This window comes from Cryptomeria japonica, chromosome 6 (assembly GCF_030272615.1).
Source record: "Cryptomeria japonica chromosome 6, Sugi_1.0, whole genome shotgun sequence".
In the NCBI taxonomy this organism is placed as follows: Eukaryota; Viridiplantae; Streptophyta; class Pinopsida; order Cupressales; family Cupressaceae; genus Cryptomeria; species Cryptomeria japonica.
The window spans coordinates 524,142,976-524,170,365 of NC_081410.1; the positions used below are offsets into that span (position 1 = coordinate 524,142,976).

The window sequence follows — 27,390 nt, forward strand, 5'->3', positions numbered from 1 at the left end:
GCAATTTGATGAGGGTCTATGGTGGCGCCATCAATATGAAAGCTCCACCACTGTGGCTGACTCAGGTCAAAATCCTGCCCCGTTCTCAGCCATACTGGGAATTCTTTAATTATTTCTGGGTTGTTTTCCATGATTGTTGAAGCATATCTGATTTCCCCAAAGTTTCTTGGCAAAGAGGGGACCCATTCTTTAAGTGGGCTGCCTAAAATAACAATCTTGTTCAATTCCTGTGACATAAAATTGGCCTCCAGAATGTTATTCCAGAGATAAAATTTGCAACCATTTATGAAGAACAGAGTGGGTCTTTCCACTTTGTTTACTGTGGTGTTTGAATGGCATTGGCATTGGAAATGGTTTATGACTTTAAGTTCAGATGCAGAGAGATTTTGATCGTAGATTGTTATGTCTTGTACCAGGTGTAATTCGTTTTTTAGGACAAGGGCAAGAGCGAATTGCAAGCAGGATTCCTCGCTGCTTTCCATGCTTCCAATCTCATAGATCACCATTTCTATTCCGCCGTTTTCCTGCATGCTTTCCAACCTTTGAATTTGGGCCTTGAATTCATTTTTCTCAAGTTGTTCCGCCATTTTTGTGTAGAATGATGTTTGCTTTAATAGATTTAGGGAAAAGTTTATTTTGTTAACCAGTGTGCTGTCCATGACTGGACTGGCTGTCAAGAAACCTGATAGATTGTGATTTTTTCGAAGAAAGGATGTTTAAGAATTGTATGGATTATGCTTCACAGATTTCTAGCCGTTGTATGAAATGAAAGGGCCCGTGGATAACGTTGCATCCTATGATAAGGGCAATAGCCTTTTTGAGTTATCTTTTCTCTCTTCAACTTAATCTAGACCAATTAAATTTTGTAGTTGGATCCTAGGAAAACGGCAATACCCTTTTTTCACGGATCTATTTAAAGGTATATTTGGTATTTTAAATTTTCTTATGAAATTTTATTTATACATTCCTCAAACAAATATTTAACAATTAATTTTAACTCGTATCGAAAATTTTAAAGCTTTATATAAATAAATAAACATATATATAATATAAAAAAACATAAACTAATAATGTAATTTTAGTTATCCTACAAAATTGGGATTAACTATTTTATCAGTACATCATAACTGTGCAAAATAAGATCAACTTGTACATGCTATGTCTATCAAGTTCTCTACACAACATATATGTCAGACTAATTACATCGGTTGTCAAAAAAACCAAAAAGCTTGCCCATGGTGTATGGCTGGATTAAATCCAAGAGATCCATCCTGCAGGTCCTTCCATCCAAACGAGTCTACAAGCATCCAACATCCTGGCAGATTGGATCATCTGATGTCTTACCTGGTGGCCATTGCCCCTGATTTCTTCCATGAGAGCATCAAGGGAGTTCACAAATGGAGTTCTCTCAGCATTGGTTCTTCCCCACGTGTAGCCATGAGATAGCTCAGAGATGAATATTGTGGCATGCCCATCTGATAGGAATCTCTGGCACTTCTAAGTCTGAAAACCATGGTAACTTGCGAGTAGACAGAGTTGAGGGTGAGACTTCGAAAAGACTCAGTAAGGGCCCTTACTTGGCCTTGATGTTTTTCTAAATTCCTAGCTTTCCATAAATACCAAAGGATATCACTAGAAAGTAGATTCCAAAACATATTAGTATCTTTCTTAAGGTCGTTAATGCACCCTGTAACAACATCAAAAATACAACTATGCAATGGAAGAGTAAATCCAAACATAAGCCAAATTTCCTTAGCAATAATGCAGTAAAAAAAAATGTGTCTACTGGACTCCTTGACTTTACAAATAGAGCACAGGGCCTCTTTTATAAAGTCCGATCTGACAGGGAGCTTATCAAGAAGTAAAAGCCATCTGAAGGTTCTTTTCCTTGGAGCCAGTGGAGACCCCTAGAGAGCCTTAAGAATATTGCTCCATTAAGCATGCGATAGGTCAGAGTACCAAATAGAGTTGAGATGGTTAAGGATGTTGAAGTCAGAGGAGAGGGTTTTATAGATAGAGAGAGGTTTAAGGTTCCCAGTCGGGCTTCCATCAAACCAAATGAAGGAGAGAAAGCAGTTATCATCAATAGTACAAGTTATGGGAGGTTGGAGGAAAATACAACCATTGCACAAGATCTTATACGTCCTCTTATTAGATAAAGGAAAATTAAATTTACTGGAGAGCTCGTCCCATGGGATCATAATTCCGTTAGCTATGATATCTTTCAAACAACAAATACTTTTGCTGGCCCATTTTTGGGTTGAACACCCTTGAGTAAGGGCGAGAGGCTTACCGTTATGGGTTAAGTTCCACCAGATTGACCTTTCCCCAAAGACTTGATTAACACGGTTGCTCCAATCATTGCCAACACTAGCCCTAATAGCTTCCCATGCTTTCCAGGTGGTTTTAAAAGTAACAGAGCCTGCGGTAGAAACTGGAATGGATCCAGCTAGCAGATCACTAATGGGGAGGAGCTTCCAAGATTTAGCTTTCTTAGGAACCCCCAACCTAATATTATTATGTATGAACACTTTCCATGGTTCATTACCTTCCAGTGCATGAAAGATCTATTTGGTAGCCAATGCAGTCCCTTGGATTTTTAGATCCTTAAGACCTAGACCTCCAATAGACTTATCCATGCAGCACCATTCCCACTTGACAGAGTGAGTTTTTCTTTGACCTCTTCCATTTGACCACAGAAAATCCTGGATGGTTTTTTGTATCTCATTGATCTGATAGTTATTGAACATCCATACAGACGCATAGTAAATACTATAGGAGGAAAGGATCTTTTGGCACACTTGCATTCTTCCTACCAGCGATAGATAGTGCTTATTCCATTTGGAAAGTTTGGATTCAATTTTCCCCTTAATCCATGACCATATATCCTTAAGGTAGGGATAGATCGCAAAAGGGATCCCTAGATATCTGACAATTGTGTTCAACCCTCCCCACTAATACCCATAGGTAGAGAGCCACTCTGGAGGTTTCTCAGTCCATCCGAGGGAGTCCTTCCAAATGAAGTTTAGATTGATCTCCAAAGTAAAGTTAATTGCTTCAACTTCCTGAAGTAGGACAAAGTCCAAATCCTTATGAGTATTAAGCACTCTTCTTACCATATATTTCATGTCAGGGGATTCTAGCCCTTGGATATTTCAGGATAGACATTTCATGGAGAACAATCAATTTTTTATCATTCTTGTCAGCCTTGAAGTTGTTAAAGTATTTAGGGATACTCTCCTTTCGGTTAGATTTTTTATGCATGGGAGAGAGTTTGTTTTTAGAACCTAACGGCCTCCCTCTTTTCCTTTTGGTGAGTTCTTGGTGCAGGAGCACCTGAGCACCTGAATGCTCAAATCACAACAGGTATAGCATTTTGTTGAAAATTAAGCATGTGTGTTTATTTTATGCTTCTAGTAGGTTTAATAGGTTTGTTTTGTGGTGTAATGAGGTTTGGAACTCATTTTGTTTAAGAGTCTCCAAGATTTTTGGTTTTTGCTCAGTGGGCCAAAAATTGTCAATTTTGGGTCCAAATGAGCATTTTTGAATTTTTGATTTTGTAAAGCCTTGAAAGGCATTGGAGCATGTTTATTTAGTGTTTCTAAATGATTTTGAGTAATTGGTTTGAGTGCCAAGTCACCGGAAGTCAAAATGCAATTTTTGAGCAACAAAAAGTTGTCAAAAAGTTGTCAAAAGTTGTCAAAAAAGTGGTTTTTGGTGGTTTTGGTTAGTTCCAGCCTGTACCTGTCCGTACAAGGGCTTCAATAAGTTGGCACATGTATAAAAACCATGTTCCAATCATTTTATGGGTTGTTCATTTTGGAAAATCAAGAAAAATACTTGTTTTGCTCTTGTTTTCTGTGAGTTTTTAACTAATTTTCTGCACTTTTTAGAGTACAGTCCATACCATGGCTCCATGAGTCCATACTGAACCTATTTTTGATTGATGTGGTCTCCTTTGATGTTTTAGTAGTGATCTCTGATCTTTTCTTGGGGTTTGGAACAAGTTTTGTTTGAAGTGCTCTTGAGAAAGGCATTGTTCTGTGGTTCCAATGGAAGACCATTCATGATCCAACTAATTTCTTCAAAGACTCTTCATCCATGGCTTTGAGGGAGTTTGTTGGATCTGTACATACTGTACCATACATCCATTTTTTTTTCTAGCAATGCACAAGTGTTTGTAAGCCCATGGCAAGTGTGTGAAGTGAGCAACTTGGCTTGGGTATTCTCAAATTTGTTTGAATGGTACTTTGCTGTTCATAGCACTGTACCTTTGAAATGTTGAAGGAGAATCAAGTTGACAAGAGTCAGCATTATACTTTACCATCCTTGTCTCTCTCATGACTTGGTTGGATGCAAGAGGCAAAGGTGAAAAACAGACTGCAAAACAATGAGTCACTGTTTCATTGTTAGATCCTCATTGCCAACCTCTCTAAATAGGTAGTATGGAATGATGTATTCCTCTTTCTTGCATCATGAAAATGTATTTGCAAGTGGTTTCAATGTTGAGATGACAAGTTACACAAGTTGTTTGTAAAGGACCTAAATAAGGATCCTAAAACAGTGTGCTCTTTGTCACTGCAATATAATGTTGTCATACTTTGTGGCACCCTTTTGAATGTTCAAACTTACAAGCCTTTGGAGAGGTTATGTGAATTATTATATCATGCCTTTAACACCTTCTTGCAGGCCAGGGACAGAGTAAAGAAGCAAACAAAACAAAGAAAGGAAGTTGCTGTCAAAAATGCAGTGTTGACTGTGTATGAACAACAGTTATAAAATCCTTTCTTATTTGTTGTGCATGGTGTTCCAACTGATGTCAAACCATTGTTGCATCCCTAATTGACATACTTTCATTGTATTTGGTTTATCAATGATCAAAGTGTATGCAAAATCTTAAAAACGTTGCTGTCCCAGTCATCTAGACTGTTTTTCTGTGTAAGGGCAGCAGTGTGGCACTTGTTTGATATAATGACAATATTAGAAGATAAGTTTTGAATCTTTGGAGGTGTTTGGAATATGTTAAAGCAAGGATTGAAGCATTTAAGTTGGCCTAGTATCATGAAGAAAACTTGTAAATTGCAAACCCTCATTAAAACTTTCAAAAACCCTTAAAAAGCGCCTATTTTGTGGGACAACACTAAAACAGTCCGTACAGTACTTGCCATAGCAAAAATCCTTGAGCTTTCAACATCAAATGACCACATCTCCAAGGGTTTTTCATGAAGTTTAGCAGGTTGAGCAGGGTGAACAATTTTCATTAAAAACTAGGGCTAATTCTAGTAGCCTTTTTGGAGCAAATTTGACCAATTCATGAAATCGATAAGGAAGGGGAAGCAATTGGTTGTTTCAAATCATCAAAATTGATGAGTAGAGACCTGAGACACCCTACTAAAATATCCAAATCCTTGTATTGAGTCATTTGATCAAATTGACCTTTTGCACCTAGAAAGTTGCTTTGAGTAACCCTACATTCTTTGCATCCAATTGAGAAACTTCCATTCTTGGGAAGTGAAGGACAGTCATCTTACCTTATAGACCTGTCCAGATGCTCAATCAATAGATTAATATGATTGAAATCCTTAAAGGAGAAAATAAGATTAGGTAAACCATGGTTCTCCAACAATTGCCCATTCCTGGAAGAGAGGAGATTCAGCCAATTGGACAACCAAACTTGTTCATTTTTGGTGACACTCAAGAGGACCTCATTTCAGACTTGAATGCCTTAGCATGGAAGGTAAGGAGGAGTGATGTCCAATACAATAGGCTGCAAGCAGTGTTGAATAGAGAGGAGGAGGTAGGAGAAAGGTTTAGAAGAATCCCATTTGTGCCTAGGGATTGATTTGGGAAGTACATTGAGAACAAAAGTCCACCAACCTCAAAGAAGACTAACCTTCCTACTATACCTCCTCATCAGTTCTTCACCCTCAAAGATTTCCTGATTTGGGATATCTGTATCCTTTAATTCCTCACCATTAATGATCGACAAGTTGGACCTCAATTCAGTTTCCACCTCAGACTCATGAATGTCCACTGAGGAGGCATCTTCCTAGGAATCCCCCTCAGACATTCCTATCTCAAGAGAGCAAAGGGTTCTAGTATTGTCAACCATTGGAGCTGCCGGGATAATCTCATAAAGGACATTATCATCATCAATCAAGGGATTAGCTTTCACAAGAGCAAGGGTTAGGGATGTAATGAGGGTAGAATGAGGGGATCAATCCTCATGCCTTGGAGGGTCCAACGAATCGTTCTGCACTAATGTCGGGTCAGATGAATAATCCCTAGCTTGGGATTGACTAGTTGTGAGAACAGATTGAGGATCGCCGAGGGTAGGGGGGTTGCAGCCCTACTCCTACTAACATCACCCCCACGATCAATTCCTTCAAAATTCCTAACTATTGACTTGACATGAGAGTTCTTGTCAGGGCTGGTCATTGCCAGATTCTCCGAAGGGGTTCTAGACCCTTCTTGCATGAAGCCTAGTTTGGCAGAATGAGAATTTTGTTGCCCTCTGGCCCTAATTTTTTCCAGGGCTAGTTGTTGGGCATTCTTCTTTTTAGACCTTTTATTTTTCCTTGAAACCACCTAGAAGCTAGAGTCATCGATTTCTTCCATCTGGGAGATGGCTGCAGAAACCGACAAGTTGGGGGGGGGGGGGGTTGCATTAAAGGGGCCGAAGTCGGTATTGCTTTCAAAGTTAGGGGGATCACCCGGTTGAGCCTTAGGGAAACTAGCCACTGCATTATTGATGGCCTTGCTGAGTAAGTCCAATTTATCTCTAACAGACAGTTCTTTTGAAGGCTTAGATGATGAATTGGGTGGAGCATGGCCATCTTTATTCATGTCAGTCCCATGCGGGTTAACATTAGGCTTCGACCTATTAGAGAGAATAGTGAAAGACCACCTAACGTGTCCTTCCCTTCTACATAGGAAGCATGAGTTTAGGCCACCTAGGGTTTCCAGAATGCAGGTGAAGGATTCATCTCGCAATTTGATATCAAAAAATTTGGGTATGTCAACTCCCGGATTGATAGAGATCAAGACTCTGGCATCCATATTGGGGACAAGATTCATAGAGGGGTCAACTCTAACCCCTTTTCCTATCGGATCAAGCACTTGCGGAATGAAATTCCAAAAAATGGGAGGTAAATTCTTAATTAGAAGCCACAAAGAGTAAGAAATAGCCAGAATTTCTTAATTAATCACATCAAAGGACCATTTCAGGGCCCTGAAGGTGGTTTGGCCAACGACCCAGAATTGTTTATGCAAAACCTCTAACTGAGATTTATTGGCTTTAAATAAAATAACAAATAAACCCTTTTAAATCATTCTACTGAAAGAGAAATTTAACCCTAGGTTTCTAACCCATTCATTTTTCATCCAATCATCAAGAAATTTCCTAGTCGAACATTTATCCACATTAGTTACTGCAAAGAAAATAACAATGTCTTGGAGTCTTTTATTTTCAAGCTCAAGGGCATCGGTCATGGCATCGTTAGGAGAGATAGAGAAAGTACAAGGAGCCAAGGCAGGGTCCTTACCTCGTCCTCTGTCTCCGCCATTGAAGCCTGCAGATGAAGCACTTACTAGAGAGAACTTGGCCTCTTGCGAGGCCTGCATAGTGTCACCAACGATGGAGTCTTGGAAAGATTTGCCAAGGATATCTTCCTCGACAACTTTAGAAAAGGCCACATGGGTCACGTCCGGCCCATTAACCCCCACCTCCATCAAGCATTAATTGCTCTTGTCCTCCCTCGTACCTGCAATAACTACACCCGTCCATAGTGCACCGAGAGCCTCAGCAATAGGTCAGAAACAAGAATGATAGAAGAAGAAATGCTTAACATTGTGGAGGAGTTCTAAGACCACCTCCACACGCAGGAGCGAGAAGCTCGATGCTTGGATCAGGAGGGGTCCACGTCAACATATATTTGATTCCAAGAATCTGATTTTGACTCATAAATTTCAATATAGCATCGACCATTGCAGTTCTTATAGTATTGTCCAAGCAAGATTATTAGTTGATTAGTGGAGAAGACATAACTTGTCGCCATAAAATCGGTACGTATTGTTGTTGCGATATCTTTTATAGAAGAAAGTCCAATCCAAGATGGAGTACTTGTATTTGTTGTCATATATGTAGAAATCAAAATCAAAATCTTTTACCCATTTTGAGCAACAATACATATTATTGGATACCATCTCTATGCATTTGCAATACTTTGGGAATTTTGTTGCAGGTACCCTATAGAATTTTGCATCACCTTCCATGACCCGTGATTTTATCCTTGTTGATTCAAATGGAAAAAAAGTGCAATAAGAAATTACTTTTTGGAGGAGAATTTTCTGAAATTATGTTTCCCAAAGTATCGGGTTTTTAAAGGATGTCTTTCCAACTCTTACATACCAATTTCATTCTTGACAAATGTCTGGTAGACAATTTTCTTATAATCATTAACAATAACTATTATGGTTGGTCTTCCCACATGCTTTTGGGTTTTTTATCCTCCATCAAACCTACAACATGTTAACATATTCAAATGTTGTACAACATTTTTCTCAAAAATATAGAAAACATGATGGTTAGAGAACTTCAATTATAATAGATGATATAGAAATTAAGTTTAAAGTTAGATTAGTGGTAATTTCAATGTTTAAGTTTTTAGAGTTACATTGGTGGTACAATGTTCAATTACATGTATAGTTTGTAATGTTATATGATTACAGTATTTGTGGGTTTTGAATAATAATTTATGGATCAAAGTATGTAAATATTTTATAAAAATTATAAAATATTTATGGAAATATAGTAAATGAAGTTGCTTCTAAATGTTGTAGTTTTTTTACTTCAACTTTTTATTTTTCACTAATTAGTATTATTTTTTATGTAATGCTCTTTATATGAATTTACATATTGAGGAAACAAACATACATAGTGGAAGAAAATATTCATGAGGCACTTTATAAATCACAACCTCTTAGTAAGGACTCATACAATGGAATTTTGAAATTGTATTCTATTTTTGAAAATAAAAAGTGAAAAAATATTGTTGCATGCATTAGATAATGGCTTAAATCCCTCTTTTGGTAATTTATTCTATTTAAACTCACTAACATTTGTAGTCTAGATAGCATTTATCGGAATCAAATCTTCAGTCGTTGGATCGATGATGTTAAACTAATATAGGTGCTCAAAGGTCCATCGGTGGAAATGCCAGGTGCCAGTGTCTTCATTTTTTTTGGATAGAATTTGCAAATTGTTTGTGTCCATGTTGGAATTTGTTCTCTGACAATCTTAGATATACGTTCATAATATGGTATATTTTTAAAAACTCCTTGTGGGCCCCATCTATCTATGAGTTGTCGATTCCATATACTGTCTGATTGAGATGCAAATTGCATACGAAATAGTTGTCCATGATAGTGTAGGTTTGGTAGGCCAATAGTACTCATTTGTGGTCCTCTAAGCATTATTGTTAAATACAGCGGCCCATTTTCTTGGAATATAGTTTGATAATCGATTTCAGGTCTCATTGGAGGCGACTCAAACCAAACCTCTCTTGGAACAAATTGTACTTTTGTTGGATCACAATTTTCACAACTGATTAATTCTGTGATTTCAGGATCTCTGTAGAACTGATTGGAATTTCTAAGAGCTGGTGGCCGATAAGTAATTAAGCCTCTCTCTTGTAGGAATATTTTGGAAGACAAAAAGGCGGTTCTTTCTACATTATGGATCATTTGAAGATCATTATCTTCAAACATGTGATCAACAGTAATGGTCCTATGTCTTAACATATTTTTTTTGTTGAATTGTAACCCCTGCTATGCAACACAAAAGTAATTTAGTTTTGCCACCTTACATCTGCAGATTCCAGTGGCATAGTAAATAATGGTATATAAAAATAATTGATAGTGATAAACATGTAATCAATTATGACATAACCATATAGATGTAATACATTTGAATCAAATAAGCCCGATAAAACCAAACATTACAAGATTATTGTATATTGACATGAGCTAAATAAATTTAAAATTTTTTAGACAAAAAATAGAATGCTTATGATAATATGTTACAATTACTCATTTCTAAAGCTTTCAGTCTATTTTCTTCTTTTTTGTGTTTTTCAATTTGTTTTCCCTTTTTCACGTTTTCATATCAATCATATGTAAATGGTATGAATTAAGTTCCTTTTCTTGCTCAAAATTCATATGGTGCTAGAAAAATGCTCCTTGTAATACATAATATTTTTAATGAAATTATGAATTATGATAAATGAATAAACATTGAAATCTTTTAAAAACTGATAAGAGTAAGTCATATAAAACATCTACAAAGGTGGCTCATGGTAGAAATGAAGTGGAAATGAGTGTATACAATTTCAATTTTTGTATTTCAAGATTAATGAGTGGTTTCATATAGTGCAAGACTAATATTGTGTTGCATGATTGATCGAGAAGTGAAAGATTAATATTAAGTTAAGATGATTATAAATAAAGATGTCAAATATAATTTATTTTTGTAAAATATAAAATTAATATTATATTTAAATTTTCATAAAACTTGTAGCACAATAACTTACTAAAAGAAACAATTTACTATAATATGATTTTAATTATAATTTTTTTTAGAGCTTTTACATGTTACTTTAATATTATAATAAATTGCATTAGCCTAACAACTATTTTTTGGTGGTTTTTAAATTTTAGAGTAAAAAGAATCTTGAATGGAAATTAGGTTTCTCTCCTGAAGCAGTCTTGGATTATTAGTTGTTTATTTTAAAATTTTAATTTAGAGAAATTACACACAACCAAATTTGATCAAATCTTATTACTTCTCTAAAATTCTTGTTTCAAATTACTATTCTTAACAATTATTCAATTTAATAATAAAAATTTGCTATTATTATATGTTTTTGAGTTTAATAGTCAAATATATATTTTGAATATTTATCTAACATTTTAAATGTACATTTGATAGTATTAATTAATTAATTAAAATATTAAATCATATTATATTATGAATTTCAATTAATTACATTAACTTACCAATTATTTTTGTGGCAGAAGCCTATGTTTTTGTTTGAATTTCTATGTTAATTGCCTTGCCTGACATATGTCTAAAACTCTACTTATTCAGCTTAATAATCAAATATCTATCTAACTTTCAAAACACAATTAAATTCAATTCACAAAAATAATATATTCTGCATTTCAATAAATTAATAAAAACAATCAAATGTACATCAAAATGCTGGATGGACAATTAGATATTGAAGTAGTTATGTTTCCAACTATACTTAACATGTTTAGTAGAAAATAAAAAATTCATGGATTTCACTTTCAATTCACAGCAGTATATGGAAAATCTCTATAGAAAAATGGTCACTAACAGTTTGATAATCAGTTTTCCTAAACAAAATGATTGAGGAAAAGGGTGGCCACATAGGTTAGTTGGAATAATGTTGACACCCATCTTTTTCAATTAACTAAATTTTAATGATTGGAGAACTCACGGAAACAATATAACATTCCCATCCTTCCTTCAAGATTTTGAGTATCTGAAAGTTGAAGCAAAATGGAGAAACTAGCAATGGTGATGGTGATGATGATATTTATCATGTTTGGGTCTTTGGCAGTTGAGCATTGATGGCCTTGTTCCAACTGGAGCTCTGGAACATACCAGAGAGGGCCAATGAATGAATTAGATGCTGAACTATTTAATTTTGCAATGAATTTTTTTGGGGGGATCGGTAAAGGTAAAGCCATAATTATATTGATTATGCATAATTTATAGAGCTAAGATAGCTAATAGATTTTAAACAGAATTCAAAAAGGAAGCATCTGTATGCCTTCTTATAAGTGAAGAATGAATGCAACTAGGCAGTCCATGGAAGGCATAAGGTGTCCTTCCGAATTTAGCATATAAGTATAAAGATTTCTTTAAAAAACTTAAAGTCTAATGGCAGAAGCTTTGCTGCCCTATTAACATAAATTATACTGGTTAAAGCAAGATACTTGGTCGAGAGACTAAACAAAAATCTTTAACAGAGCTAAAGGGGAACCTAGCTTGCAATTTCCTTGTGGGCTTCATATTGCAGGTGCTCATTCCTCTCTCTCCCATGGCCTCTACTCGGAGGGCAACCCCTACCATGGCCTAGTCTGAACCCGTGACGACCCCTGCTAGCACCACCCCTGCATGCCTGTTCCATTTGAGGGTTCTCATCTTCTACTTTCAGAGGCAGCATACCATTGAGTCTTGCAAATTGAATTAGGTCATCCTCTATGCCTAGGTCTTCTGAATTTTCTCCCAGGAACCACCATTTAAGGTAGCCAAGGCCAACTCCAGTGAAAACCCGATGCCTATCGAAATCCTTTTCTTTCAAGTCGAGCAGGAAATGATAATATTTAGTTAGTTCTCCATGGGCATTGAATAGGATTTTGTTGCCTAGTCGAGGAGCCCCAGAGTCATGAATTGCCTTATTTAGGATTTCTTGGAGCTCTTGGGTGATCTCTTCTAGAAAAATCTTCTTCGTGAGGATCCAAACTGCCTACTTGGCAAGTTTTAGGTCCAGCAAGGAGGCAAAAAACCTTGAGGAGATGCTAGTGTTATCCCATGGATACTCATCTCTGTTCAGGTGTCCACTACCCAAGATCATCTTGACTACCAATATGAGAGGGAAATCCGAGTAGAGGAGAAGGCGCTTGAGCCTCAGATCTGTTACTTTTCGGAATGAAACTTGGCGCGTCAACGCCAAGAGGGAAATTGGAGTGTCTGCTCCAAAACAGGAGATGGGCCTAGGATACACACTCATTATGAAACCAAAAGGAGGCTCTGTCGACATGGTTGGAAATGTAGGCTATCAAACAAGAAGGAGAAAACCAGGGATCTGAGAATAAATGGTGAGAGGATGAAATCAAATTGCAGAAAACCAATGTGAAGAAATAGGCTGGCACACTCTTTAACGCCAAATAATGAGGGATGAATTTACATTAAATTTGCCAGCTAAGGTGGTGAGGGATGTTTTTCCTTGACATGCCAAATCTCCCATTCAGGCTATGCAAACCATAAGTTGATTTGACAGTTTGGTAGCTAGATCTCGTAAGGTGGATCGAGGAAGGCTTAGGTCATAACTGTAGCTTGGAAGACGTGATTGAATACGGGCCCACTCTTCTCGAATAGATAAGATTTGAAATTTGAAATTGAAGTAACTATTGCACTTAGCCACCAAGGTTAAATTTAATGTTTGCCCTGTTAACGAAGCTTTAATTAGCATTCACATACTCCAGAAGAGACTCTTGCATCTGAATTGAAGTCCTCTGAGGCTCTTGCCTAACAAGTGCGATGGTCTGCTTGAATAACAGGCAGATTTCCTTGATCCCAATTGTAGAGGTAGGTTCCTTGAGCAACTATTTTTGAGAGAGCATCTGCCTCTGAGTTTGCTTCTCTGTAGATGTGCTTTGCTTCATAGTTTTCTATCCTATCCAGGCTTGCAATTATATTGTCTAAGATTCCCTGCAATCTCCAATTTGGAGTAATTTTCCTCTTGATCGCATTTATTGCTATCTCTGAATCACCCTCCACTAAGATGTTATTCAAACCATGTTTTATGCAATCTATCAGTCCAAATTACAATGCTTTGAATTCTGCTATGTTGTTTGTGTCTAGGGGGATCGGCTTTGCCGTTTTCCCAAGAGTTGCTCCTGTGTGATCTCTGATTACATATCCTATGCCTGAAGGACCCAGATTGCCTCTAGAAGCGCCATCAAAATTTAGTTTTAACCAGCCAAGATTTGTAGGAGACCAGATAGCAGCCTTTCTCATATTGTCTTTTTGCCCAAAGGAGGGAGGAATCCTGATTCCTTGCCAGTTTTTCCTAATGCTTTCATCCCACCATGAGAAAGCTTTAGGTGGTCCCAAAGAAAAGGCTATCTTATAGTTGACTGAATCCACTATAACTGACTCAATTGAGTTCAAGATTGTTTCTAATCTTCTGGATTTGTTATCAAATAGCCTACGATTCCTCTCCTTCCAAAATTCCCAGACTAGACATGATGGGGATACTTCCATAATTAAGCTCAGGGTGGACTCCTTAGTTGGGATAGGCCAACTTTGGAATAGGGATTTAATGTCATTTGGTAGGGTTGTGATTAGCCCAAGTTTAGCACAGAGCCATCGCCAACATTTGGACGCAAAGGGACAAGTGAGTAGTAGATGGTCCACTGACTCTGATTGAGCTTTGCACATGATGCACCTAGAGGCTCCTGCATACCCCTTTTTTGTGAACTTTTCTGCAGTTAAGATCTTCCTCTAATAGGCTAGCCATGCAAAGAGCCCTGCCTTAGGAATGACTTTAGAGCTCCAAAACAACTTTTTAGGAATATCCAGTTGGTCCTGAACAACGCTGCTAGCGTTGCTGACTAGTACTTTGTAACCATCTTTAGGATTGTAGTGCCCTGTTTTGGAAGGTGCCCATATTAAAGAACCATTCTCTCTTCTCGGATTGACATTTCTTGCTTTTAAGAGCTCTGTGAGTTGATCTAAATCATTCCTAGAGGTTGGAACTCCTTCCAATGATTTCCATCTCCAACTTTGAGAACTAGGTGAGCCATCATTAATCAGATAATCTCTCACTCTGACACCCTAGTGATGCTTAAGCTAGTTCTCTATTATAGGAATGTTAAGTGAATTTGCAATAGGTGGGTAGCCACCCCAAGAATCCTCCCAAAAAGGCTTGAAAATCCATCCCAGATGTCCCATGTGAGCTGTTCTGAGATCAGATTTTTGCAAGAGATTAAAAAATTCCATGTTCTTGATCCTTTGGGGAAAGAGTTTTCTCTTAGAAGATTGATAGGTTCTTGATCTAGTAAATCTTTGGTAGCTAGCATTCTAGCCCATGTGGTATTGGGATTCTTAATGAACTTCCATACTAATTTGGCTCCTAAAGCTTTATTTTGCAATTTGAGGTCCTTAATGCCTAAACCCCCTAGGGCCTTGGGCTTGATTATTTTATCCCATGCAATTAGAGCTATTCTATGTTTCTCCTCTATATTTTGCCAAAAAAAGCTCCTCGTTTTCTTAATTATAAAGGCATTTGCACCTGCTGAGAGAGAAAGAATGGATAATAGATAAATGGGCAGGGCCGATATTACTGCTTGAATCATCACTAGTCTTCCTACCCAAGAGAACCATTTCTGTTTCTAGGAGTTTGAGGTCTGATCCACTTTTAGCTTAAGAGGATCCCACGATTTAGCATTCCTCATGCCATGATCAATTGGGATACCCAAATGGATACAAGGGAGGGATCCTTCACTACAATCCAGAATTGAAAGTATTTTGGATTGCAAGAGTTTAGAGGTAGAAAAGAAATAGACCTTTGACTTGTCCTTATTCCTTATTTGGCCTGAAGCTTTCCCAAAGATGTCTAGAATCTGTTTTAGATGGGAAGCTTCTTTGATTTTAGCTGCCCCCAAGAGGAGATTATCATCTGCAAACTATTGGTGTGTGACTGCAAAGTTTCTGGTTACTTTGATTCCCTCTAAAAGATTGTTCATATGGCTTCTTTTTAATGTCCTACCCAACACCTCCCCATTTATAATATAGAGAAAAAAAGAGATAGGATCTCCTTGTTTGATTCTCCTTTTTGAGGAAAAAAAGCCTTCTAGTTTCCCATTTACCAAGATTGAGAATTTCGGAGTGGAGATACATTCAAAGACCCAATCAATCCATTGTCTTGCAAAACCAAAGGATTGCATAACCTTGCAAAGGAAGCTCCAGTCTACACTATCATAAGCCTTCGATATATCTACTTTAATCATCATACTTGGTCTTTTTGTGCTTTGGAGAGTATGGATTGCTTCTTGTGCTATTATATTCCCATCAAGAATTGAACGGCCTGCTAAAAACCTTTTTTGTTGTTTTGATATAATTGATTCCATGAGGGGCTTCATTCTATTCATCATGACTTCCGAAAGGATTTTATAAACTATATTGCAAAGTGAGATAGGTCTAAAATCTCTCAATTTTAATGCATTCTCCTTCTTTGGGATGAGGACGATGAATGTGTTGTTTACTTCCTTAAGAATCCTTCTTGATCTTCTTGAGCATTCCAGAGCTTCCACCAAATCCTGACCTAAGATGTGCCAGCACTTCTTAAAGAAATTCGCTGGAAAGCTGTCCGGGCTAGGAGCTTTACCCGATGGTAGTTGATTGAGGGCTTGAAGTACTTCTTCCATCTTTATTCTCTCATTAAGATTTTGGTTTTGCTCATCTGTTATGATCTTGAGGATCACTTCCAACATCTTTTTTTGCTCTAACAGTTGAGAACCTTCAAGATTATTTAGAAGGTTGAAGAAGAAAGAGGTGATTTCCTTCTTGATTTCATCAAGATACTCTATGATCTGGTTGTCCTTGGACTCTAGTTTTGAAATCGAGTTCTTGCTCCTTCTAATCTTTGTTACATTGTGGAAGAACTTAGTGTTTTTATCTCCCAAACTAAGCCAATTCTCCCTTGATTTCCGCTTCCAAAATATTTCTTCTTTAGATAAGATGTCCTCATATTCCAATAGGAGCATCTTTCTTGTTGGAAGGATTCCAGGTCCATACCTTCCAGGATGATCTTATCATTTAGAGATGCCATTATATCTTCTATTGAACTTTTTGTTGAAAAGATATTTCTGAAGTGCTAGGAGTTCCATTGAAGCAGTTTGTGTTTAACAATTTTCAACTTAGCAGTAAAGAAGAAGAGTTTTGATCCTTCCACTGACGCTTCCTGCCACTAGGTTTCTATCATGATGAGAAAGTTTTGGTCCTTCATCCACATGTTCTCAAACCTAAATGGGGCTTTGCAATTTATCTTGTTGCCAAGCAAGGAGAGCAATATGGGATAATGATCTGATCCTAAACAGGGAATAACCGAGCAAGAAGGGGAGAATGGAAAGCACCTCAAATCTCTTTGCCAGAAGAATCCATCTATTTTTTCCGCAATATTGTTAAATCCTTTCCTTCTATTTGTCCAAGTGAACAAATCACCTGAGTCTATTTCCATCAGGGCATTCCTATCAATCCAATCGTTGACGTCTTGCTGAGTTCCACCTAAGTGGATTAATCCTCCCCTTTTATCAGAAGCTCTTATGATAGCATTGAAGTCACCTCCTATAAAGAGTTGTTGCTTAGTTAAAGAAGACAGGACTACATCTAAGGAAGACCATAAGAGACATTTTTTGAGGGGGGAGGCTGGGCCATAAGTATTTATAGCAAAGAAATATGAACTGGACTGGAGATGATAAACTTTTGCCAAGATTCAATTTCTGTTTGAAGCAATGCCATCGACTTTAACTTGGGAAGGCTTCCAGATTATCATTAGGCCTCCTCAAGCCCCATCTGAATCCACTATCACTTGTGAGGAAGTTAGAAAACGGGGGCTAATTCCACTACCAAATGCAATTGCTTGCATATTATCCAACTTTGTTTCTTGTAAAAAAATGATTTCTGCACTGACCAAAAGAATCCTCCTTTTGATCACCCTTTGTTTGTTAGGGGCATTGAGGCCCCTAACATTCCATGATAAGATTTTAATTGTTGTTTAGGAAGGGGATTCCCCTTCCCAACTTTCCAGAGGTCTTGAAGTTTGTATTGGTTCTCAGCAGCACCATCTAAAGGTTTGGCTTCTATAAGAGATTTGCGGCCTTTCTTAGGAGGGGAAGAGCCAAAGTCTGGTTTTTCCAATCCCTCTTGAATCTGATGTAGGCCTAGCTTTCTTTTTTTTTGACCTGAGAATACAGGACTGCTAAGGGGGTATCTAGAATTGAGTCTGGGTCTTCATCCTGGACCATTAGATCCTACAGAAGTTTCTTAGCATTTTGATCTAAGGAGAAGCCCAGATCTTGAGGGGCCGAAGCCAGAGATAACAAGGATGGGATGTGGCTACCCATTGATAGATTAAGATACTGATCTGCTGAGGGAAAATCCAAGGAAGAGTGGATCTCACCATCAAATAGAAGAGGCTCGTGATTCTCTTCTAAATTAGCTATAAGATCATTTTCAATGACCTCCTCTTCCTGCAAGATTTTAGCAGTATGCAAAGGTTTATTGATAGATTTCTTTAGGTGGAGGGAACCTTTCTGCTTGTTGCGCCTTAGACTGCTTTTATTTTTTGGGACCTTAGAAGGAGGCTAGCAGAAGATATTGAAAGCTCCTTTGGAGAGGGAAGGAGTTTGCTTTTGACCAAAGAGACTTCTAACCGCTTTATGAGACTGCAACTTAAGAATTGGGGAGAGAATAAGAGGGGGACAACTATGAGGAGAAAGAGGAGAAGATAGGGAGACCATACCTGTACTACAGTGTAGCAACTGGCCTTGAGATTCTTTAAGGTGGAGGTTAGATCTAGGAGTGTGAAGCATCTGTGGCTCTAGAGAAGCTGAAGGCACCGGAGAGGAGACATGAGCTCTATCTTGAGGCTGGCAAATGGCGATCCTGCCTAGTTGGTTTGCCTCCACTGCAGGTGGAACCAATAGATTATCCTAATCCCTAACCAGCTTTTGACCTTCTTGTTCTTGGGTAGCTCGTTGTTGAGGTTGGTATGTGAGGTGAATAGCGCCCATTGAGGTTGCCATTGAGCTATTTTTGATTATTTGGTTTCGAAAAATACATTTGCCAGGGATTTGCTTACCCAACCTTTGCACTTTTTGCTTTCATCTTCCCATTTCTGAAATGATTTCTAGGATGCTGTAGAAGCCTTTTTGAAGATAAATCTCCACATAGATGTTTGGTACATCTCCTTTAAGACCTTTCAGAAAATACTCCTCGATACCCACTAGGGTTCCTAGAGTATCACCAATTTTCAGCAAAGCCTCCGGGCACCAAAACTCAGATAGAAGGCCCACTAAAGACAAACAAACAGGGGATTTCTTGAATCTGTGATTCGCTGGATCAAAGCCTGGTTTTCAGTTTATAAAGTTGAAAGATGACCCTTGGAAGAACAACGGGCAACCTTCCGTGATTACTTTCTTTAGGGAAGAGTCAACACACTCTAGAAGAAAGAAATCATTCTGTAGCGGTCTGATAGTGATCAAACCTAGAAAAGAGGACATCCAACAGGAGATTATGTCTTTTCTATTCCCACCTATACCACACCATTGTGCAAAAAAGGCATTTTCTTTGAATTGGGCAATCATAGGGTTGATGGAATCAGAAGGTAGGGCAAAAAGTTTACTACCCATGGTTTTCCGACAACATTTCTGATCCTGGCAAGCAAAGTTAGGAGGCGGATGCTGGAAAGAAGGTTTTTTGAGACCCAATTTATTGATGCTCCTGAAAGGCATGAAAGGAGCAGCTGCAGGGAAAGTCTGCTTTGTTTGGCAACCATCATGGTTGCGGGCCAGAGATGCATTGAATGCAAAGCATTTCTGAACCCTAGCTGAGATGGGGATATTATTAGGGCTTGTCACCACTTTCTTATCCCAGGAGTCCAGCTTAAATGATTTCGAGGGTTTATAGCCTAAGCATTAAAGCCTAGCCAAGATTGCCTTTGAAAGGTCTGATTCTTCTTTCCCTGTGTGATCGAGGGCATATGGTATGAATGCGGAGTTTGAAAACACACTGGTTTCTTTACCGCCAACGGAGGATCTCTAATAGAGAGACATCGTGAGCTCCATGGCCTCCTAGAGCCCCTACCAGACCTTGATTCAAACCCGCCATTAACCCGCCATTTTCTCAATTTTTAAATAATGGTTTGAACCAACACAAGAAACAATTTTGCAATGAATATTGAATACTTAAATATTGAATACTTAGAATGTGAATTCTTTCTTGGGGTTGTATTTGGGGTGGGGCTATACAAGTTCGCACCTAATTTTACAAGAGGTCGCCCTTCTCTGCTAGGCATTCAGAGAGTCAATCTGGACCCTTAAATTAGAGATATTGTCGAGCAATTTGCCTTCCAAAAAATCAGTCATATTAGGTTCTTTACATTTTGTTAATTGTTTTTAAATCTCCATAACATACAACACCCTCCAAGCTTTGATTTATTCAGGCGGTTCATCTAAAATTTCACTAATAGGTGAACTCTACTGGAGAAGCTAGTGCAATTTCAGATCAGTTATCTAAACAAGTCAAAGCTTAGAGTGTGTTGTTTAAGGCAAACAACTTTGACAATTGAATCTAAATCTAAATTTTCTAACTTATAGTGTGTTGTTTAAGTCAAACGATTGTTTGCTATATTTTCTTGAACTCAATTGTTGTACTGATTTTGATTTTAACAGAATAATTAGAGAGACTGTTAAGAAAGCCATCCCGTGGCCTCTATTAGATTTGAGAGTGGAAACATGGTCGAAGTTCTTCAATGAAGCTGTGGGATTCACACTCAATCATCTCTTCAATCCTTACATTAGTTCAGTAAATTATGTGCTTGCTATGTACGTTGTCCCATATATGGGACTCACAACATATGTTGGTGCCAATCTTAATATAACCTCACAAGCTGGAAAGCAAGTAAAGTTTTGAAAAAAAAATTCTTGTATCAATTCATTTTGACCTAAAAACAACACATTCTAAGCTTCAACTAGCTTGAGGGTTCATACTTGAAAATCTTATTATAATCTTACAAACTCCAAAAAAAAATTAAAGTTTTTGCCACTTTTTCTTATAATCTTATTCTAATCTTACCAATTTATTTTCACTAAATCTGAAATTACAATAAAGAAAAAATCATGACCTAGGTTGTTGTATCGGTGTGAGTGCAGCTGTTAGCAGGTCTACTGGGAGTGGAATCTGGGCAGGATGCAGTGATACGTTACTGGCTGTATGAGAGAGCAGAGCACAAGGTTTGTCCCTATCACTTCACTGTTGCAGAGTTTACAGCCCTCATATCGAAGCTTAAAAACTGTATGGGAAAGACAGGAATTGTGGATGAAGGAATCATAGTTCCTCCAGAACTTGGTGCAGAAGGAAGAGTGAGTGGTAACATTCTGTCTGCAGATGTGAATTCTTTGTCTCACAGCAGAACTCCACAGCAGACCTTGAGGATTTTGTATAGCACAGGAAATGAATCGAAGCCTGGTGGGTTTTACCTAGATGGAGCCAATGGGTATGTTGTACGCAGCTATCTGTGGCATTATAATTAAGGCTGCTTAATTGTTAAATATCTATAAGTGAAAAAATAAAGGAAAAAAGAAAGACCTAACAAGAGTAGTATCCAAAGTAGACATTTCTCCCTGTTTTATTCTTTGAAAGAGGTCGTTGTTTATTTTAGAATAACTCTACCTGGTAGTATTACAATTTTTATTTCAAAGCTCCCATTTAGCATTGAATATGTCAGTTGCATTTGCTTAAAAGTTTCTAAATCCTCTTCAACAAATCCATTCAGTGTATATCCCTACAGTCATTGCAATCCATGAGAGGAAATCCCTTTGAACTATTTTTTCAAAGGTATACACCCTATTTGTGCATCCATATTTTACACATGGATGTCTAAATGGTTGTGCGTCCATATTTTACACATGGATGTCTAAATGGATGTCCATAAGTTGATTCAAGGTTCCCACTTTGGCACTGATAGGGAGGATGGTGACTTTAAGCAGTGAATTACATTTGCTTGAAAGTTCGATAAATCCATTTTTTCAATAAATCCATTTTATGCATATCCTGTGATCCTTGCATTCCATAACATGACATCTCTATTAATCAGTCTTTCAAACAGTTCATGTGCTTTGTCTTGGCTTTACTCTTGTGTTCAATTAAAAGCTTCTGAAAGTATTTCAGAAATTCCATTGTATATATTGCAATCGTTTCGCTCCATGATATGACATCTATCGAATAATTTAATGCATTAACCTAGCTTCCCATGCACTAATATTTTGGGTAGTTATCAGTTCCTGGCGTGGAACTAAATCGAAGGCTTATCAACTAATTAGTGATTAATCTGTGCTCAAACAATCAATTGAAATTTAAGGAATTTAATTTTTTTTTAATATTGGTTCTTTGTTTGTTAACTGTGTCAGTTAAAGTTGCACATTTTTAGGTGAAACTTGGTTGAATGTTTTTATTGTGGCACTTTCTGATTGAACTTCGATTTGAATCTGTAAATTTTCAATAAGGAAAGGATCTTTTATAGTCCACGATGCCAGCCATTGGGTATGGGTCCATACCTTACCCCTTGTAGGATTTGAACAGGTGACACAAGTTCTCCACCACTAGACCAACTTAGGCTCTACATGTGTTACAAGACAAAAGAAGGCACTAATATTAAGGTTTGGGGTCATGAGAACAGGTATGTTGCAGACTGTCAGAAGCTCCTGTGAAAAGGTGCAGAAACCTATACAGGTTTGGACAGTTGGTTATTATGGTTTTACCTATGTTGACGAGTTGATATATAGACTACATTTGCCTTAATAAGTAGCAGCAGGTGCTTGAGTGTAACTTTGACAACTGTCTTTATAGACAGAATGACACTTTTTCTTTGTAATATAACTATTCTTGCCTACTTTCCCATTTGGAACAATAACATAAGGTTTAGGTCTTATTGTTGATGTTCACTTTTGTCTTTTGGCAAGTCTTAAATTATACATTAAGCAGCATATTAAGTATAGAGAATGATAATCATTTTTGAGTGTTCAACACTTCTAAATCTAGAAATGTATTTTTAGTGTGACCATACACCTTAAGCAACATATTAAGCCCAGAAAACATTAATCAATTCTGAATGTTTAACACTTTTAAGCTTAGAAATGTAAGCTTAATGTGTATGATTTAAGGCATTCCCTTTTGCTATACAAATGCAAAATGACGAACATGATCACGTCAGAATGGTAAGTTGTTTATTTTTCCTTTAGGCTAGTGTGCAAATAGAGTTTAAAGCCCAAATCCATGAAATGAAACTATATAAAGTCAATTAATTTGAATGTTGGGCTCAGAATCATTTTAATGTTTGTCACAGTTTTGAAATCCATCTCTGAGTTTTGATTGAACATCATTCAAGTAGTCTAGGGGAGCCAAACCTAAATTATTTTGATTGAATGTTGTCATGAAAGGGTACAGTTATGACTTGTGAATCTTTTATTGACTTGTCTGTGAATGATGGCTCGTTGTAGCAGCAGAAAAGGTAATTAGCTTTGTTAATCATTTTTGAGTGTTCAACACTTCTAAATCTAGAAAGGTATTTTTAGTGTGATCATATATCTTAAGTAACATATTAAGCACAGAAAATGTTAATCAATTATGAATGTTTAACACTTCTAAACTTAGAAATGTAAGCTTAATGTGTATGATTTAAGACGTTCCCTCTTGTTATGCAAATGCAGAATGACGAACATGATTACGTCAGAATGTTAAGTTGTTTATTTTTCCTTTAGAATAGTGTGCAAATAGAGTTTAAAGCTCAAATCCATGGAATGAAACTATATAAAGTCAATTAATTTGAATGTTGGGCTCAGAATCATTTTAATGTTTGTCACAGTTTTGAAATCCATCTCTGAGTTTTGATTGAACGTCATTCAAGTAGTCTAGGGGAGCCAAACCTAAATTATTTTGATTGAATGTTGTCATGAAAGGGTACAGTTATGACTTGTGAATCTGTTATTGACTTGTCTGTGAATGACGGCTCGTTGTAGCAGCAGAAATGGTAATTAGCTTTGTTAACAGAATATATATATATATATATCTTAAAAGTTACAAATTTTATCTCTAACAGAAGAATTTTAACATCCAGAGATCAAAAATTGCTTATGGAACAATTTAACTTAATTTTCTAGCTTTCACATCTCTATATCCAACAGGGCATGCTTGGGTATTTTTTAAGGAGTTGTTTGAAAGACAATCTTACTTCAAGATTAAGCTCACATTAACAAATTAATACCACCAAATGACCAGGCAAGTAACCTAAACTGTACCAGAGCATTGTTTACTTCAAAGCCTCATCATGGGATTGAATCTTGGGGTATAAAATTTGAACAATATTCAGGCTAAATATAAAAAATGGACAACTAATTTAACGAGGCTTAGAGATTACACGTCTAGTAGATATGCAGAATGCTTAAGTTTCTCAGGCATTAAAAGGGAAATACAATTTTTTGCTTGAAAGCTTGCTAAGCATTTGTTAATATAAATGTTTGAAGCCTATCAAAGTACTGTTCTGAGATTCTGAATCGGGAATTGTTCAGTTTACTCTCTGACCTTCATCTCAATTCTATTGGTGAGGGGAAACATTAAAATAATAAGGAAAATTTACTTCAATTTAAAACAATTTAATTAACATAATTATAATCATTTATGCCAATGAAAATTGATGAAACTCTCATTGAATTATCATACTTTTTGTCCAATTAGCTGTGTATCTTAATTAAGACTAAGTGGAAAAAGCAACAGATGGTTCATTTTGTCCATGGAACACAAAAAAATATGTGAAGTAAGCACTCTCAACTGTAATGATTGATGAGCCTTCATCATTTGCAAAGCAACAAATCCGAAAGAATGTTGAGATGCAATGACAGAAGAATATGAATCAATCCTAAGAAATTAAACAAATTAGAGTGGACAAATAAAAGGCTATATCGGTTTACAAAATGTATAAAAAGACATGCACAAGAAGATTACTAAGATTTCATGTTGCAATCTAATGTTTTGTTCAATTTTTGTGACTATCTTGCAGCTCTTTGACTTTATTGACAAATAAAGGGGAAAGTATGATAGTACCATTACTAATGTCAATCAGAAGATATGATGTAAGTTCTCATCTATGTTATAGAATCCAAATGTTTGCCAACTGTGTGTTTTATTTATAAACTATATGTTTCTTGCATGATGAATTATTGTGCTCATCTGCATGAGCAACTGCGGATTACTTGACTGATAATGGAGGGGTCCAAGTGCTTGCTTCCATGGTCTGTAAAGATGTAAGGCATTCAAACTGTTCAATATGTGGCAGTAAATAGAGGATTATATTTTCCACATGATTTTGATGAGCTGAAATTTCAATACCTGTATTTTCCACATGCTTTTGATGAGCAGTGGAATTTCTATACCTGCAACTAATATTATAGAAAATTTTGGTCTTTGGTAGCTCCCCTTGCAAGGTAAGGGTGGGAAAAGAGAGGTGTTGCAAAAATACTAAAGAAAAGTTGAGAGTTTCTTGTGTTCTTGTCTTAAGAAAATATATTCCTCACTGCCTTTAGAAAATACATTCTCACTATTCATATTTAGTAAAGATGATGATGGACTGAGTCTTTATCAGGTGGGTTCCTTTATTAGTAGAAATGGAGCATCATTCATTCTGTGGCAAGGGTCTCATTTTTGTTTTTATTCTAATTACTGGCAATGTTCAGATGGACAAGTGGCACAATCATCATGATTGTTCTTCTTTAGCAAGAACTTCGCTGCCTTGCAGCACTTGTTAAAAACTTAAAACCACTTTCCTATATCAAACTCCAATCAGTTTTTCAAAAACTTTCTTTCTCGAAATTGTGTGAGTTGTTTCAACTTAAAATCTTATTAACTCATGTACATGATTGTCGATAATCATTTATTTTCCTCTATTTGGCATTTAGAGAGAGTTCCCAACAAGGTAAAAGTTTTGATAATCATTCATTTTCTTTTATTGACGTTTGAAAAAGAATTAAAAACCAACATAAAGTTGTCGATAGCCTAAATTTCTTTTATTATCAAGATTTGACAACTTGGATCAGCAACTTGGAGGAATTTGTTAATTTTGGACAAAGTGTCAATGAGTATTCAGTTTACCTTGGATTGGCTCTTGGAGAGGAAACCAAGATAAGGCTTAAGCTTTGACACTTTATTGGCATTTTAGGAATATTTTTTCAACTTATATGCAATCACTCTTTCAAGTTTAGGTTTTAAATAAAACTACAACTTTCCTTTACTATCTGCACACCAAGAACTTCTTGATGATAGAGAAAGATAGTGGCAAAACCAAAATTATCCATCAAACCTTTACATAAAATTATCCAAGTTTAGGTTTTAATGGAGGTTCTATAATTGAGAAAAGTATCTAATTTTTTTTTGACAAATTTATTAAAATTTTTCTCTCGAATTTGCAAATATAATTAAAGAGAAAATTGGTGTAACTTTTAAATGGATAATATATTTTTCAAAACTTAGTCACTTTTAAAAAATTGATGCCACAAACCTCCTTGCCTAACCATTTTAGTCTAACTGCTGCAAAACATTAAATTTAATTATTTTCCTAAATCTACAAAGCAAATTGGCATAAACTTCTGATTGGAGAAATATTTTCTTGCAAACCTGACCACATTGTAAAAAATGAGTCCACAAACCTCCTTGCCTAACCATTTTGATCCAATCACTAGAAAACTTTAAATCTAATCATTTTTGTAAATTATCTTATGAAAAATTTCAAGTTTTAAAATCTCACCAAAATAAGGCAGTTTAACCTAAACACTTGCCACATTATTCAAAATACTATGAGGAATGTTCCCATAAAATTATTACAGAATTTCCAATTTAATTGGTCTCAACAAGTTGTATCCTAGATAAAACAACAAGAGTTTTACTTCCTGAAATGACAAAATATTAAACACTTAAAGATAAATGAGAAAATTTGGACTATGAGTTATTCGACACAAAGATTTAAACCAAAAAAAATTAAAAATTACAAGTTTAAAAATGGGCCAACACCACTTATTACTTCATCTTTCACCTTGAATTCGAAGTTTGCATCTTCATCCCAATGGATAAAACAAAGTCAATATGAAATATCAATATGTCATTGAGTCTGATTTTTTAAATTGTTACATAATGTTTCTCCTAAACCTAAGAAGATTCATATTTCTAGAAGGTTGGTGTTTAATTATTCAGAAATTAGCATTTATAAATTGTTAAATCACTTGATAATGTGGATAAAAAGTCATGCAAAAGATTAACAAGTTTTGAGGATTGATATAAGTCCAACAAACAAAGGATATATACATAATTTCAGCTGCAAAGTTTTTGTATAGGACTAAGAAAGTAATGACAACTAGGGAACAACTTGAAGAGAAAATACAAATATTAACTTCTTATATTAGGAATATTTTGAATCTTTCAATAGAATCATTAAATACACCCTTCGTCTTTGATGATTCAAAAGTATAGAGTATTAAACTAAAAGTACAATTGGAAGGTTTAACAAATATTAGGCATTTGGAAAATCTTATTAATCCTAGATTGATCAAGTGATTGTAGATGGACTCTTTTGCTGGGTATATGAAGCCCAACGGACTTCTTTTCCCTTCGTATCTTTGTCTCTTCATATTCTCTCTTGAATGCTTATCTATATATGCATAATGTAATAATGTCGATATATAGATTCAGGTGTAATTAGCTGCAACATATGTATGACTGCTAAATTGAGATTAATATGAGAATTCCCCTGC

General features: G+C 36.3%; 1 protein-coding gene across 1 annotated transcript; it reads left to right on the forward strand.

Annotated features, from left to right (window-relative positions):
- Nucleotides 1–657: 657 nt before the first annotated feature.
- LOC131067894 (ferritin-like catalase Nec2) lies at nucleotides 658–24,641 on the forward strand. Its single transcript, XM_059222131.1, has 3 exons — nucleotides 658–692; nucleotides 20,269–20,497; nucleotides 20,749–24,641. Exons 1-3 carry the CDS (start codon nucleotides 658–660, stop codon nucleotides 21,127–21,129), a joined length of 645 nt encoding a protein of 214 aa, XP_059078114.1. The 3' UTR covers nucleotides 21,130–24,641.
- Nucleotides 24,642–27,390: the final 2,749 nt, after the last annotated feature.